This window comes from Triplophysa dalaica, chromosome 9 (genome assembly GCF_015846415.1).
Source record: "Triplophysa dalaica isolate WHDGS20190420 chromosome 9, ASM1584641v1, whole genome shotgun sequence".
Classification (NCBI taxonomy): domain Eukaryota; kingdom Metazoa; phylum Chordata; class Actinopteri; order Cypriniformes; family Nemacheilidae; genus Triplophysa; species Triplophysa dalaica.
In genome coordinates, this window is record NC_079550.1 from 12,046,437 (window position 1) to 12,063,378 (window position 16,942).

Here is a 16,942-nt window from a genome sequence, read left to right on the forward strand (position 1 = left end):
TTTATTTACATTTGTATAACTAACAGTACTATAATTGTCGTCTGACCGAAGTGTAACATGAACTTATGACTTTAAATCAGTCATTAAAGTCAAATCAGGGTCTGTATTGCACTAAACATAATGAAAACCGTGAAAGGGCATGTTATAAAACACAATGACTACCTTTAACTATTTTGGGCAGATGGGCATCTTGATGCTGGCCCGTCCAAAGTGTTCTGAAACAAGCTGACGCGGGACCCGCCTGCCAAAATGCTGCTGTAAGTAGGCGGCATTGAACACAACCAGTAGAATCTACTGCTTCGCTATACTTTACTACTGTTTATAAACACAAAAACGGTGCTCTCACACTGCTGATGTCTTGACTGGGAGGAGGCGTTTATGGTTTAGTCATAGTGGCTAAATAAGCAGATGTTTCCTATGGCTTCGTTGTCTTTCACCGGCGTCGGATTCGATTGCATCTTTTAACAGGACTTGAAGGATGGCAGCAAAGGAGGATTTGTACAGTAATATTATCCCGCGCAGACTTCGACGGAGCGGTTGTGTCTCTGTCAAGCATGGGTCCCGTCTGGATGTGCTTCTGGCGATGGGATTCCCTCAGCATAGAGCGTAAGTCAAACGAATAGCGCGCAACAATCTGTTTTATAGCTTAAATACGAAACGAGTGGTTTTATTTAACATGTCTAAGGTCCACACGTATCTAAACAAGCCAGCGGACAAGTTTAAATAGGCTACATTGTAACAAGAGGTAGACGTCAAGTAGCTATAAACGTGTGGAGATTCACAATTTTGCGGAAATAATGCGGGATCTCTGGAATAGTGAATCATTCACATACTTTTGCTACAAATAGCATAAACTGTGGTGAATTTTCTTAAGGGGCAGGTAGAAAAGTTAAGTAAGTTGAAGGGATTCACCCAAAAATGAAAATGCTGCCATTATTTACACACCATCGAGTTGTTCCCAATCTGTATGAATGTCTTTGTTTTGATGAACTCAGAGAATGATATTTGGAAGAATGCTTATAACCAGACAGATTTTCCACGCACTACCATAGAAGAAATATACAATCAAAAGTGCCCCAGAACTATTTGCTGTCCTACATTCTTCAAAATGTCTTCTTTCGTGTTCAACAGAGCAAAAATAGACAAAGTACCCTTTTCCTACTCTTTTTGTGCAAGAGCGGGTGTTTGAAACAATAACCTATATGTTGTGTCCATATGACCTGCATAATGGACTACTAACCCTATTACCTCTGTGGCTCTTCAGTTCATCCTCAGGCCATGGCCACAGAATCTCTAATGTAAAGGCAAGAATTTTCTATAAACCGGCGTGTGTGTGTTCCAAGGCATGGTTTTGACATTGTTGGGGACATGTAATTGGTCTGCAGAGCCGCATTGTCAGTAAAGTTAGCGACGTTTACTTATTTAAACCGACTAATATTTTAACAAAACTTTCTTTAGTTTTCTAAACTGTTCTTCATTGTTGTCTCTCGAATTGCTACTATCTATTGCTGTCTACACCAAGATCAGTTTCCTTAGAAATACACCAGAATATAATTAGCCAGTCTGTAGTAACGACCGCATATACACTCTGGCTAAAAACAACTTTTGATGCGTACATATTTATGCCTTCACTTTTAAACTCTACAGTATGTATGAGTCAGGGCTTCATAGAGCTCTATAACAGTGCAACCTTATTATAACCTTTATATAATGCATAACAAACATAATCATGTTTTAAAAGCCTAATCACCTTTGACCCTACCTCTCCACAACATGTCAGGAGTGCTTCTGTCAACTGATCTGACAAAAACCTGCATTCATGCATTCCAAATGAACACATTCGTGGACATAGACATTGATGGCTAACTATAATTATTTCAAATGCCATAAACAAAAGAAATTAAGTGGCTTGCTTACTTGTTCATTTTACATTTATATCCTTTATCCCCACTACATTTTATTTTGCCTAAACATAACCCTCACACACCAGAACTAAACACTAACTGTTAGACAGAAACACAATTTGGAACGTAACTTAGAAAAAAATCCATACTAAAAATAAGCATTTTTAGGTTGTAGAGGCTTATAAAACAATTGATTGTCATGATAATCCACTAACGTTATACAGTGGTTATCCTCATAGATGTAATACAAGACAAAGATGGACATCAAAGGTTATAAATGTGTAATTTATTATTTCTGTAGTCAAAATTATTGGTATAGGGACAATTTAGTTTTCTCTGAATATTGGTAGGGAGTGGGACATGTCCCTACCGTCCCTACCCAAATCGACGCCTTGTGTGTGTCAAGGCAAGTTATTAATATGCTCTCTTTTCCGTGGATGCGTTGACCTACATAATGACTGTGAATTGCCCTGATTTCTTTGAAGAGTTTCTTTGACATGACAGCTTTCAGAGATTCGTCAGTTGTCACCCAACCACCGAAACACTGAATCAAATGGGAGCAGTCAATGCAGAGATGGTTACTATGTCTCACAACATGTGAGGAGGAACATCTGCAGTTATTACAGCATGAATGATCTGCAAGTCACAAGGTGCTTTTTCCATTCTTCTTTTGTCACACGAATGATAAAACCACAGACATTGCAGCTGTTCAGAAGTAAATAAAGCACGTAGTTCATATGCTCTCAGTTTTGCATGGGAAGGTCATGTGTCTTTTTGTGAAATCTTGTGATCAGAAACCCTCCTTTGTTTCATTTGGAACAGATAACAAGAACGCTTGTTTTGGTCGCCACGCCAATGGTCGGACGAACAATTTTTCTGCATATTAAGCTGATAAACAGAAGATATTTAATTTAAAAGAAAAAAAAATGCAATGGACAGCTTCAAGTTTCATTACACCTACGTCAGTCATCACATAACCATCTTTTTCTATGATATAGTGCTCATAGAAAATAGCACATCTCACATCTCTTGTCATAGCGTTTAGGCAGTAAGCTGGAGTTATTATAGTTTTGATTTTAGTTTTATTAATATTTTAAATTAGCTTTTATTTATTTTGTTTTATTTTTTTTGTTTATTTTAGTTGGTATATGCTTTTTTCATTTGATTATTTATCGTTAGATTTTTAATGTTGCTATATACATTTTTTGTTCATTTTTGTTTTTGTTTATTAATATACTTTTACTGCTTTAAGCTTACTTCAGTTTTTTTTTCCAAAAATTTTTAGGTCAATATTTTGTTTGATTTCAATGCACAGAAACTATTTCAAAGTTTTTAAGTAAACAAAAATAACCTTAATAACATAACATTATCATTGTGGTTTTGACTCAGGACCACGTTATGTAAATTTCATCAACTTCCTTCCTCAAACACAAGAGATTAGATAGCGGCCGTGGCCCTCTCGGTTTCTGGTGTACTGAGATCCTGATCATTCACTTTATTCAGAGGGCACGTTGTTGGTGTTCATTGTGGCATTTCATGCTTCTGATGTGATCTTTTGAAACAAGTGGTCCACTCTAGCCCTTCTGCGGTGGCCAGTTGTCCCTGTTGCAGGTTGGGCACATTTGCCAAAATGTGCAGGTGTTGGCTGGACATATTTCTGGATTAACAGCTGTGCGCTATTCCCTCGGTCTGTCCCATGCGTTCAATGTTTTAGCTAACAGGGACATGTGGGATAGAGCCTTTTTACTGAGCTTCAACAAAAAAATTCTCTTTGGCTCGACTCCCTCGGTGGATATAATGGAAACAAATGTGGGTCAGCACACTAGCATCAATAGAGACTAAGCCTCTCTCCAACACCACTGAAAAAACATGCTCTCTCCCAGACACCGACAAGAGTGTGTTCCACAAGCGGTTGTTAAAAAAAGCAAGCCTGCTCTTTATTCCCCAAATCAACTCCTCCGCTGTTTAAGAGAAGCAAGCAATAGTGTGTGGTTGTGCGTTTGCCAGAATGATGGCTGTGTGTACAAAAGCTTGTCCTTCCACCCTGCTGCCCCAGCGTTACCTTACCGAAGCTCTCTGAAGACACATGGATTCAACTCCATTGGTTGGTTATCGTTTTGGAAAAGTGTTATGGGCCTTTTGCTAAGGTTTGTAAAGGAACAGTGTATGAAATTTAACAGCGTAGCAGTGAGGTTGTGAATTGCAACCAACGGCTCAAGCACCTCTCCCTTTTGAATCACTATGGTGGCTGACACAGAACTGAGGTCGTCACGTTTTTGCTTCTTTTGAGATAAAGCATTTTCGAAATACACTTTCTAGCAGTTTGTCCATTTAGGGCTACTGTAGAAACAACATGCTGAATTCCATGTAAAGGGGCCTGCGGTGTATGTAGATAGAAATAGCTCATTCTGAGGTATAAAAACATTATGTAAGCTCTTTGTACACCTCCGTCTGAACACATACAGTAGTTATGTATATTATTTTCAATTTCTGTTGATAGATCCTCTAAAAATTAGGGACGCACGATAAATTATTAGATTTATCAGCTGATAAATGGTCATTTTTAATGTTATCAGTATCGGCCGATAATAAATATTTATGCCGATATATAATATCCGACAAATCATAAATAATTTCCTTTGGTTAAGGCTGCTCACAGTTAAAATACAGTACAGTACTATTTTTATCTTGTGATCATTCACTTACTGCTATTGGCAAAACATTGTTGATGTAGGTACAGTAGAGATATTTATGAATGTTTAAATTATAGAATTTCGATCTCCTCCGTGAGATATGCGGGACCGGTGTGCGCACAACTGATTCCCATCACTCACGCCACGTCGCCACCGGCACCACCTCGTTGCCTCACGGCTCTCGTCCCGCCTTACTCGTTAAAATTGGCCATATCGGTTATCTGTAAAATTATTCTAAATTTACATATCAGTGTATCCTTACTAAAAATCACACATTGGTCCTTTAGGATTTCTAAACAATTCTACAATAAATCTGTGGATTATTTTCTATTGGATTAGTTTTAAGCAAGCAAGCACTTCATATAAGGCTGAAATTGGCAGCTAACAATAATCGAGACATTTGAATAATATCTTTGTTTGTGTCCAAAAAGTTTTTTTTAGAGATGTGAGGGTGGGTAGATGATGACAGAATTGCTTAATTTATTGTTTTTCACATTGTCCAACATGTTTGTACTAAGCAAATAAAGATGTGAATGGGTGATTTTTTTTACAAAACTATTTTTATCATTATCATTTTTGGGGCAGTTGTCTAAATGCAACAGACAGATATTTCTGCATCGCTGTCAAATTTGGTTACTTAAAATAAATGTCTTAATACTGTATGTAGTCATAGGTGTTATGTCACCTGTCACATTAGCTCACTTTTACCGTAACAGATGTACAGTATATTGTTCTACAATTTGGCTTGCTTTGGCAGTATAGTGCACTCAGTGTTTAGAGATAGAAGGGGTGTTATATGGTATCATAAAGGTGCATTGGTGATGCACTAAATGTCATTTGTTTAAAAGGTCACTTAAGTTCACAGGTTACTATACATACTGTGGTTGACAGTTAATATAGCCTATAGCTAAAGATTTTTTTAAGTTTTTAAAAGCATATTGAATTGTTTTTATTATGTCTCATCACATCATCATAAAACAGCCATTGGGGCTATCGGTTTATTTAGAAAGGACTGCTTTATTGTTTGTACCGGAAGTAAGGAGATATGAATATTTTGCTACTAATAATGAAATATAATTTCACACAAATATTACTTTACACTAAGTCCATGTGGTTATGGGCTAAAAAATAAGACTATTCATGTATATCCTGAAAGAGGAAATGTATGTTAGTTAGAGAAGCGGACCTTTGCTGATTTAGTATTATATTCCATTCTCCATTCCCTTTTACTGTATGTATGGTTTCTTCCAGTCCCTTCTGTTGCAGTTTTTTATTGTTTAAATTATGAGACACCAGTTAACACTTAGTATCCTTTATGCATTCCACTGTTAAGGATTTTTTAAATCTATAAAATATAAATAAAATTATCTCGGTCAAGAGCTGAGTGCAAACAAATCCATTTACACGTTAGTTTTGTTCTTGTTATTTACACATTAAATTAACTTAATATAATTTACTATAACAACATGTACGTACTACAGTGTTAATAATACTGTTTGGTTTAGAGTTAGAGTTGCATGCAGATATGCCTAATTTAGTGTTATTATTATAGTACATTTATGTAATGTTTAACCAAGGCATTTAAAAAATAAGGTGTTACTTTAGTTTTGTCTCAATAGAAAGCAGTTGTTGAAAGGGTTAGAATGCAGTGGCTGTTTTTTAGCCTGTTGGCTGAAAATCAGGCTATCTGGAATTCTATAAACGGGTAATGTAAGGATGTAAAAGTCTGAGCTATGTGGTGATCCCAAAGAGTACAATGTGTGTGTACACCTGTTTGGTCAGCTGTGCAACTGAAAAGAAACAGTGTGAAGATTATCAAGCATGATTTGTTATTCTAGGTTTAAACTTAATTTTGTCCGTTTCTCAATATACATGTTCTCGCTCTACGTCATCAATAACCGCCAAAGACCAGTTCCAATACTCAAGAACACAAGAAAAGAGAATACACTGAAACTATCTACATGTTGACCGAGATGTTTTCTTGATATCGAGCATGCATTGAATGCATCGTACCGAACCTGCTTGAAATCCCATTGCAACGCGTCCATCCAAGTTCGTTCTTTCAAGGCTGTCACGCAAGACCGGTCTCGGCAAGATCAAAAGTCTGTTCTTTGCGTTCTTCGAATAAAGAAACAGGCTTTGTTTTTGACTGCTGCAACACTCTAAAGAATCCACAAAATGCTTTATGTTAGGGGTGTCACAATATACTACAATATTTATAAACAATGACATGATACTAAAAACCACATTTATCAATATTGTGAAAAAAATATCACTTTCAGAAAATATGGTCACTATCACTGGGGTGGTACATTTTCAGTACTCCTTTGAACCTAAAGAGGGACATATTGCTACCAAATAAATACATATCATACCTAAATTATATAAATGAGGACCTTTATATATCCCAGTGACAGTTTGGGTACATTTTTTTACTATTTTCTTCTTATAGTTGAAAACTATTCTAATAGTTATGCAAATGTGACCCTGGACCACAAACCAGTCATAAGTAGCATGGGTATATTTGCAGCAAAAGCCAACAATTCTTTGTATGGGCCAAAATGATTGATATTTCTTTTATGCCAAACATCATTAGGATAATTAAGATAAAAATGACAGTTTACTAACCAGCTCTCCATATGTAGTCATATTTCATTTATTAACATGTGTCATTGGAATTTGAACAGATTTACCCCTACTGCGTCTTTAGCTAAATCTACATGAGCTGTACATGACTAAATAGGAAATAGCTTGTCACACATCAAGAGGGACATCTAAAGAATTGAATGAGACTCATGTGTGTGGGGGTGGTTATTCACTTGGTCTGTCTCGACATGTTTGTTTTACTGAACTGGAAAATATGACTTAAAATATGATGTGCTATTTTGAACTTTAACAGGTGGAGGCTTGCCTCTGTGATATGCATGTTAATAGTTCATGTTGTTAATGTCCTTATTCAGTATCAGCACTTATACTGTACATAAGGTTGTATGAGGTTCAGTTTGCTTGACATTTAATGATCTGTTAGTGCTGTAACAGACTTATGATTTGGTCTTGCTGTGGGTTTGCTCCGGACTTAATCTATAAGATGATTTATTTATGTAAAAGTCACATGTCAGTTTTATCGAAAGTTTAGGTATGGTATTGTTTAATAATGTCAACAGATTATGATGATATTTATATTTGGATGCCACATGGTTGGTTGCTAACATGATTAAACAGCTTAAAATATAAAGCTTAAATATTTTTTTCAGTTAACACATTCTATTACATATTTACTATTAAGTGTGAGAAACCTGCTTCTAAACAAACACTACATGTGTTTGCTGACCTTTGTTCCGCTTTTAAGCATCTTCTGAGACTCAGATTAAGGAACTAATCACTTTTAAGTTAGTTTTTAACTGTAACTTATTTGCATTTTCTCTATGGAAGAACGGTGGTTGGCGGTGTACTTGCTCTTGCAGTGGAAACGTTTTGTTTTGATAGAACACATAAGCTAACGGCAAACAAATATGCAGACTGACCATTGTTCACAAACTTGCCTTTTGGTACACCCTTGATCATAAGGGACAAGTCTTCATATACCCAAAGGTTTTGCTTCAGTGGTATTTGTGAGAACAAGGGTATGTGAGGTTTAATGAGGACCTTTTGAAACAATTATGCTTCCCGTATTACAATCCCATATAACCAACAAGTTCTTAGTCTTGCTCACTGTTGTGGTTTCACAATGTAAACGATTTTTCAATTCACTTTTTGTTTGGTTTTGATAAAGGGGACAATGTTGTGAAGACACGTGAATGTTGTTTAAATTGTAGCTTCTTCATCCAGTCACAATTGGTTCCTGGTTTTATGAGAGAAACAAACCTAATTCAATTTTTGCCAATTCAAAACCCCCTGATGACAGAATACAATGCACTTGTTCTGTACATATTCATGTTTAAACTCTAATAAAATATTAGAATAACAGTTTTACGTACGAACAACTAAGTGTATGCTGAAAAGCAGAGCATTAGGTACTGAAGTGTGAGAGAAGGGTGATAGTTACCTCTCCCACGCAGCTCTTTGCCTCCTTCACCGCTTCTTGAAATCTGGAAGTTAATCATAATAAGTCATCTCATCTTTACATGGGTTTTCCACTCTCGCAGACCTGCACGTAATAAATAGATAAAAAACACAAATTATACACTAGAGCATGAAAAGTACAACTTGGCATTGTTGCACAAGTGCTCATACTTGAAACTGTTTATATTTCTGTATATACTTAGTTTATACATGATTAATCATATATATCAATATACATTCATAATCATGAATAATCAGTGTCATTCATAAAAAAACATACATCACATTTTCCATAGTATTTTTTACAAATAATTGTAAATCATAAATTAACGCAAAATTTCAGCTAAGGGATAGTTGACCCAAAAATAAAATATTTGTTATCATTTATTCACCCTCATGTTGTTCTAAACCTGTATGACTTTTTGTATACAGAACACTAAATAAGATATTTTGAGAAATGTCTCTGTTGTTTTGTGTTTTCTTCAAAACATATTCTTTTGTATCCTGCCGAAGAAAGAAATTCTGGCGTGTGTGTACATGAGGAAAGAAGTTTTATTTTTAGTGCTGACAAATAATTATATTTATATTTTATGGCTGTATATCTTCTAAGATACTGAATTCTAAAAGATGTTGTTTTTTACAGATTGAAAGCTCTGGCATCAACTGGAGGCAGAAGTGTTCAGCTAGCTTGTGACTGGTATACTGTTTTTAAATGTTATTCTATTCCATTTTCTTAATGTACTTATTCTGTTAATCTTAGTCTTTTTTACATGTTTTTAATCTTTATTTAAAATGTTTTCATATAAAGATCAGATTAAAATATTTCAGTGCCACACGTTGCAATCTTTATTTTGAAGATAAACAAGATTTTAAACCCATCTCAGATTTATAATTTTTAGCCCCTTAGTTAGTTACAAATGAACCATATATGGTTTGGTAAACATATAATTTTAAATATTGTTATGGCTATATTTATTTAGGTCCACTATAGACCCACAAACAAGGGTCAATTTCTTGTCAATTTCTTATTTCAACCAAAAAAAAAATCTGTTATCATTTGCTAACACTCATTTCAAAATTTCTGTAACTTTATTTCTTTTGCCGAACACAAAATAACATATTTTGACGAATTATGTTAACTGGCCCCCCATTCACTTGCATTGGTTTTGTGTCCATACAATAGAAGTCAATGGGGGCTAGTGCTGTTCGATTACCAACTTTCTTCAAAAAATCATCTTTTGTGTTCTGCGGAAGATAGTAAGTCATGGAGGTTTGAAATGAAAAGTGGGTGAGTAAATGATGACAGAATTGTCATGTTTGGGTGAACTATCACTTAAACATTTTTACTTCTTCAGAGACAATTCTGCCCTCTAGTGGCATCTAATACCTTTATACTCAGTCTAGTTGGTCATTAAGTTGTTTAGCAGTCCTGTAGCCTAATTTATGATCATGTCTTATTTTTTTCATAGGCTGTTCTCCCATTTGGATGACCCCTATCTGGATGACCCTTTACCCAGGGAGTATGTGCTATATTTGTGTCCCAGTGGGCCTTTACAAAACCAACTTTCCAATTTCTGGCAGCAGTCTCGCTTAACCTGTGGCAAGAACAAAGCTCACAACATATTTCCACATATCACACTCTGTCTGTTCTTTAAGGTGAGCCACGATTCATCATTTAATCTTAATGTTGAGTTATGTTTTATGTTATGTCTTGCATAACAAAAAATCTATCAGTTATAATTGCATCATGGTGCAACAGTATTTCAATTTTTTATTTTGTGCTTGTAGTGCCCAGACAATAAAGTTATGGCTGTCTGTGAAGCCCTGCAGTCCACGGTGAATCAATGGAGGGGGAGATTTCCCAGCCCTCTGCCCCTGGAGCTTTACACCTCCACTAACTTCATTGGGCTGTTTGTGGAGGAACAGGTGGCTGAGACGCTAAAGAAGTTTGCTTCTGACTTTGCGGTGGAGGCTGCCACTAAAGCTGGTGGGTAGGCGTGATCAGAGCATTTGTCACAGATGGTGATTGTGCTCCCATCCACTTGTTACCTCCTGGTGTTTAGACTGTTTATACATGATAGGGTAATATATCCATAAACCAAAATCTATGTATTTGTGTGTTTTTTATTTTCTCACCCTAATGAGTACAGTTGTTAATTTTTTACATTACTGTTGCGTTCCAAAATTCACATATAACATTTTTCAACTTTTCTTTATCATTCTTTTTCTTGTATAATGAATAGAAGGGCTGTTTTCATTTTCAGAGCCATTTTTAGATCTTGGCACTTTCACTTAATGGCACATTAGCATGAAACATAACTTTAACACTCTTTATAAAAGTGAAATGCCTTGATAAGCTAATATTCTTCTCCTTTAAAATTAAAGGCAGCAAGAAGGTTTTACACTGTGGTCAGGTCAAAATACTTTTTTCTTGTTATTTCACAGATGTTCATGTGGAACCCCATAAAAAGCAACTTCATTTGACTCTAGCATATCACTTTCCAACCAATCATTTTTCTTCCTTGGAAAAATTGGCTAAAGGGATTGAGGTCAAGCTCGGCTGCGATTGGCTCGCTGCTATTTTCTCACGAGACATAAGATTTGCGAATCATGAGGTGAAGCCTGACTCCCTGTATCGGCTTTAATGGTTCTGCTTGTTTAAGCACACAGTGTAATGCATTCTCACCTGTGTTTTATTGTCAGAATTTGCGAGTGATGTACCCGTACAATCCTCAGAATGATGATGAGTTGGAGCTGGTGCTGGGAGACTTCATCTTCTCATCGACGGTGGAGCAAATGAGTACGAGTGAGGGCTGGGTCTACGGTACATCTCTATGTACAGGCTTGTCTGGACTGCTGCCCGAGAACTATGTCAGCCCTGCTGATGAATGCGACACATGGGTCTTCCACGGGTACGGTTCAAATATGAACCTAAATGATGTTTGCTATTACTTTAATAAGGGTCAGGCTTCTGTTTTTTGCCTGGTGGACAACATAAAGGTTAGAAGTAGGTTAGCCACATTTGCAAAAGAGTAAAACAGATGCACTCAGAACACCTTAACAACTGGGAACCACCCAGACAATTAACATAGTGGTGCTGACTTTTGCACTGCACGCTCAAGTTTTCTTCATTTTCATCTAATTTTCGCTTTAAAATGTAGGTCTTTTGTAATATTATTTTAAGTAAAGAATGAAGTAAACATGAATAAAGACTCCTGCAAGACATTCAACTCTTCAAATGCTTTTTGCACAGGTCACACTCCTTCTTTTCTACTAGCCCTTCGGAAAAGGGCTTTAAAGAGAGCAAATCATTGGACGGGCTGCTCAGCCTTCGTTGCTTGGATAACTCAAGGCTGGGAGACTCCACCATCTTGAGTGTTATTTGCCCACCTATGCAGGTGCCCAATTCACAACAATTAGAGTAACTTTGTAAACATTATCAGTAGTTAAATTGTGCCGTTATGCGGTTTTATTTGAAATGTTGCATTAATAATGCAATTTTATTAATGTTATGCTGCAATCTGTACATTTTTGGATAAACAATAATCAAAACATAAAAACACACCATTCTACAAGCTGGTATTTTGTGGTAAATGTCAGTTTGACTTCATTTGAAGCACACATAAAGAAAAACGACAAAGTAATCTGCAGTTTCATGTTTCAAACAGAGATGGAGAAAGATAAACAAAATGTACGATTGCAGCTTTAAGTATGAAATTCTTGCCTTGCCTATGAAATATTTAAATAGCATTTTGGTAACACTTTTCAGTTAACTAACAATGAGCAGTACTTCTACAGCATATAACATTAGCCAAGATTATTAAATGCTAAAACACTTTATTGCTCATTGTTAGTTCATGTTAACTAATGCGTTTACTAAAGTAATTTATGAAAGTGCTTTTATTGTTTTGAGGGAAGGTGCTGCGATCCAACCTTCAGTCTTGTCCTCCTAAAAGAACCCTGTTTGTATGTCGACATGGAGAGAGAATGGACGTTGTGTTTGGAAAACAATGGCTCTCACTGTGTTCGGACTCTAAAGGTAATATCAGTTTTCACTTACACCGTGCTGTTAGATTGCTGACTCAGTTTGTCCTCCTGTAGGCAGGTATGTGAGGAGTAATCTGAATATGCCCGCTGTGCTACCTGCCTGGGGAAAAGCAGACAGAATGTATGAAATGGATGCTCCTATTACAGTGGTTGGATCTACACAGGCCAGGATAGTGGGTATGTTGACACATTGTTCTAAGATGTAGTGCGGTAGACAGTCTGACATGCCTTTTTGTGAATTTGATTCCAGGTGAGGCTATACTAGAAAGTAACACCACTATTGATTTTGTGTACTGCTCGCCCAGCCTCCGCTGTGTCCAGACAGCTCATGATATCCTTAGAGGTATGTACTGCAGTTAGGAACTCTACCTTAAGTGTTAAAGGTCCAGTGTATGTTTTTCAGTGCCATCTAGCAGTGATCTTGCGGCTGACTCCACCCCTCCCTTTCGAAGCACTATGGTGGCTGACACAGAACTAAGATGTTTTCACGGTTTCGGTACTTTGCCAAAGGATTTAACATGTTTATGTAAGGCGCTATGTAGAGCGGTTTGTCTGTTTAGGGCTACTGAGGAAACATGGCAAATTCCATGTAAGGGGACCCGCGATGTGTGTAGATAGAAATAACTCATTCTAAGGTAATAAAAACATAACGCTTCCTTACACCTCTGAAGACATAGGTATGTGTTTATTATATTGCATATACTCCAAAAAAATTACACACTGGACCTTTAAAAATCTATAAGCAACATCTTTATTGGGAATAACAAGTGAAGGTTGAATATGCTGTGTGACTAATGCATGCTCATATTCTAGGGATGCAGCAAGATGGCAGAATAAGTGTTCGAGTGGAACCTGGGCTTTTTGAGTGGACTAAATGGGTCTCGGGAACATCTTTGCCTCCTTGGATACCTCCAACAGATCTTGCCGCAGCCAAACTCAATGTAGACACAACATACAGGTAAGTTATATACATGTTGGCTGTAATAAACTATTTTCATTTCACATTCAGCTGTCAGCATGTGTCTTCCTGTGTGTTACAGACCTCACTTTCCCATTAACAAACTAACCATGTCTGAGACATATGACGCGTATATTAGTCGGAGCTACAAGGTGACCAAAGACATTTTGGCTAACTGCGAAAATAAAGGTGAGTACAAATACTATAAAAATGATGGCTTAATAGTAAACACAACTGCCTTGACTTTACTTTAATATGATCCTCATAACTTTGATCCTTTCTTGTGTCCTTTTCTTCTTCCTTTGTCAGGAAACAACATTCTGTTTGTGGCACATGCTTCTTCTTTGGAGGCTTGTACCCGGCAGATTCAAGGCCTTTCCCCTCAGAACCCTAAAGATTTTGTGCAAGTAGTACGAAAGGTTAATATAGTTTTACATGTTATTTGCATTATATATCTTCAATTTCATTGCACTTTATAAATGTGATGCATTGTGTTTCCATCCAGATTCCATACCTGGGTCTCTGTTCGTGTGAGGAGCAAGGGGAGACGGGAACATGGCAGCTGGTAGACCCCCCAATTCTGCCTCTTACTCATGGGCCCAATCACAGCTTCAGCTGGAGAGAGACCCTACAGCAAGAATGACCTTGTGTTTACAGGGGTTCCTTAAAGGACAACTATTCTGGAGGAAAGACTGAAATGTTACCTGCACTGGAAGCACACAACTGAGCATTTTTAATATATGTCATTTGTAACATTCATGTTTAAAATTATGCAAATTATATATTAATGTGGGACGTGGCGGAGTTGGACAGAGGAGACTGCACTGTATAAAAAAACATATGTGACCCTGGACAACAAAATGGGTCTTGTTGGTCAATTATTTACAAATTTGTTATGATAGAATGATAATATCTGGCTGAAATACAACTGTTTAAGACACTAGAATCTGAGGGTGCAAAAAAATCTAAATATTGAGAAAATTGGCTTTGAAGTTGTTAATCAGAGGAACAAATATAGCGTTTTTATATATTTACGGTATGAACTTAATATCTTCATGGAACATGATCTTTACTAAGCATGATTTTTGGCATAAAAGAAAAATTTATCATTTCGGCCCAGTCAATGTATTTTTGGCTTTTTTACTTCCAGTGCTTATTAAGACTGGTTTTGTTATCCAAGGTCACATATATGATTTAATCACTTTTAATAGGTTAAAATGCACAGTGAAATAACGCAGCAGTAACTATGACATCACTTCATACCACAAATACATGCCATTTTCTAATGACATGAAAGTGTTTAAAAGGAATCAGTGTGTCATCATCCTAACCTTTGTGCAAAAAGGCAATATCCATATTAATGTAAATATGGCAATTAACATGCATATAAGACACAGCTGTGTGGAGCAGGATTTTGTACCAGTGGAATTTGAAAGACAAAACAGATTTACATGGAGAAGTGCATTTTAGCACTTGTTACTTTCATGATATGGAAAACGGATTAAATTCAATTCGAGTTTATATTCATAGCGTTTTTACCATTCGCATTGCATGAAAACAGTTGCAAGACAACCAAAACCAAGAAAAAAAACATAAATTGAACAGTTCAACAAAGTATTATGAATGACAAACTCTTGTGTTATTATTGCAAGTGTTACAGCTTTAAAATACAAGGCCTACATGTCCTAAGAAAACATGAATGTTATTAATTATTTGCTAACGTTGCAAAATAAAAAGAATTTATTAATATTAAAATAAATTATTTTGGGGTTGGGAAAATTACACAACCATATATAAATATATATATTATTTGTGTTAATATTTCAAGTCTTTTTGCGGGGATAGTGTCTTCATGGGTTAGACCTAACTTAGTTTATTCTCGTTCATAAATAGATGGTTTATCCCGAGGTCCCTTTCGTACATATTCGACGTCTGATTTGTTAGCTAATTGATCTTTTTAGACACATTTGACATTCTCGACACAACGCGCCATCCTGAAATGACGAAATGCAACGTTGACGTATCTATTCAATTAGAGATACGCACAGATCAGCAACTGCAATAGAGATCCTTACGTGAGTTCAGTAGCAAACGACTTTCAGATAAACATGCACAACACGTCTGACGCGATACGTTTTAAAAGGAAAATGAAATGCCTCCGCAAATGCTTGAGAAATGAAAGACCTCTGTTGACGGTGACGCTTTAAACCTGGTTTATAATAACATGCCAAATTAAGATTACATAGTGACACTTACCTTAAGCCATTAACATGACTATGATTGATTTACATAGACATTGCATTCGACTTATTTTAAAGGGAAGAAACATAATTTAGCCAAAGATTTATCTCCTAACTTTGCACAAGGTTAACTTCATTTACATTTATGCATAAGGAAGACGCTTTTATCCAAAGCGACTGACATTGCATTATCCTATACATTTTACATAGGCATTTGCAATCCCCTGGGTTCGAACCCACAACCTAACGCAATTCTCTTACCACTGAGCTACAGGAAAGCTGTATATAAATATGAACTTCATATTTAACACATGTTTTCCTTTTATTTCCTCAATTTTGTTCCAGATCGACCTCTGCTGTACAAACCCCAATTGAAGACTAAAAATGACGTGAATACTTCGCTATAAGATTGAAGTCACCATAAAATGAGAGACTCGCTGTTGAAATGCTGTAATCACAGCGCAATGAACCTGAAGCAGTTAACATCTGTGTTAATGTCCTTACAGTCTAATTACACAAGATGTAAGCAGCCCGTTCCCCTTCAGTGCGGCACCTGTGATCTTTCAGACCCGGAACGGTTGGACTCTCCCGTGATTAATGGGGCTGATTGGCAATAGACGAGACTGACAAACGATTGGTGGGGATTCGTTCCTCTAAAAACCCAAGTCATTACAGGCGAGCAGTGAATCTCTGCAATCTAATAATGCTCTCAGTGTTCTTTTCAAGCTTTTAAACTAATTCGTGATTGATCACTAATTATCGGTGACGGGGCCTCTCGAGACAGCACTTTCCAGTTGGTTCCTATCTCGAAACCGTCCGAAAGGAGCTATAACTTCCAAATGGTTGACTCCGCTCCCCGGTGGAGAGTCAATAGGCCGCCGCGAGACATTTGAGTGAACATTGACGTTCTGTGCCAATATGCGTTATTGCCTCTCGACAGAATAAAACTCCTGGAACGTAGAAATGTCTGGTCGGGGTTTGATGAGGCCGTTGTCGGCAATCAGCAGTGTTACTGCTCTTATTGAACTTCTTATTGGG

The 16,942-nt window shown here is 36.7% G+C and overlaps 1 protein-coding gene and 1 long non-coding RNA gene across 3 annotated transcripts; one reads left to right on the forward strand and one right to left on the reverse strand.

Annotated features, from left to right (window-relative positions):
• Positions 1-40: 40 nt before the first annotated feature.
• On the forward strand, positions 41-15,185 carry ubash3bb (ubiquitin associated and SH3 domain containing Bb). Of its 2 annotated transcripts, XM_056756305.1 has the most exons (15): positions 41-257; positions 469-606; positions 9,303-9,356; positions 10,129-10,315; positions 10,448-10,646; positions 11,105-11,274; positions 11,363-11,571; positions 11,913-12,057; positions 12,578-12,698; positions 12,761-12,883; positions 12,957-13,049; positions 13,520-13,664; positions 13,747-13,853; positions 13,974-14,083; positions 14,170-15,185. In XM_056756305.1, the coding sequence occupies exons 2-15, from the start codon at positions 479-481 to the stop codon at positions 14,305-14,307; spliced, it is 1,929 nt and encodes a 642-aa protein (XP_056612283.1). In that variant the 5' UTR covers positions 41-257; positions 469-478; the 3' UTR covers positions 14,308-15,185. The 2 variants fall into 2 exon arrangements, with proteins under 2 accessions (XP_056612283.1, XP_056612281.1); XM_056756303.1 differs by having other exon boundaries at positions 41-606.
• LOC130428355 (uncharacterized) lies at positions 13,945-16,487 on the reverse strand. Its single transcript, XR_008907446.1, has 3 exons — positions 16,409-16,487; positions 14,179-14,292; positions 13,945-14,054 (listed from the first exon to the last, which is right to left on the reverse strand). It is a non-coding gene; the product is annotated as an uncharacterized LOC130428355 (long non-coding RNA).
• Between the last annotated feature and the right edge of the window lie 455 nt (positions 16,488-16,942).

Excerpts from the sequence above, each read along its gene's own strand:
- ubash3bb (XM_056756303.1), top strand. The coding sequence starts at position 479 with ATGGCAGCAAAGGAGGATTTGTACAGTAATATTATCCCGCGCAGACTT. Across the intron at positions 12,699-12,760 it reads ACTGTGTTCGGACTCTAAAG|GCAGGTATGTGAGGAGTAAT; the intron begins GTAATATCAGTT and ends GTCCTCCTGTAG. Across the intron at positions 14,084-14,169 it reads TTGTGCAAGTAGTACGAAAG|ATTCCATACCTGGGTCTCTG; the intron begins GTTAATATAGTT and ends GTTTCCATCCAG.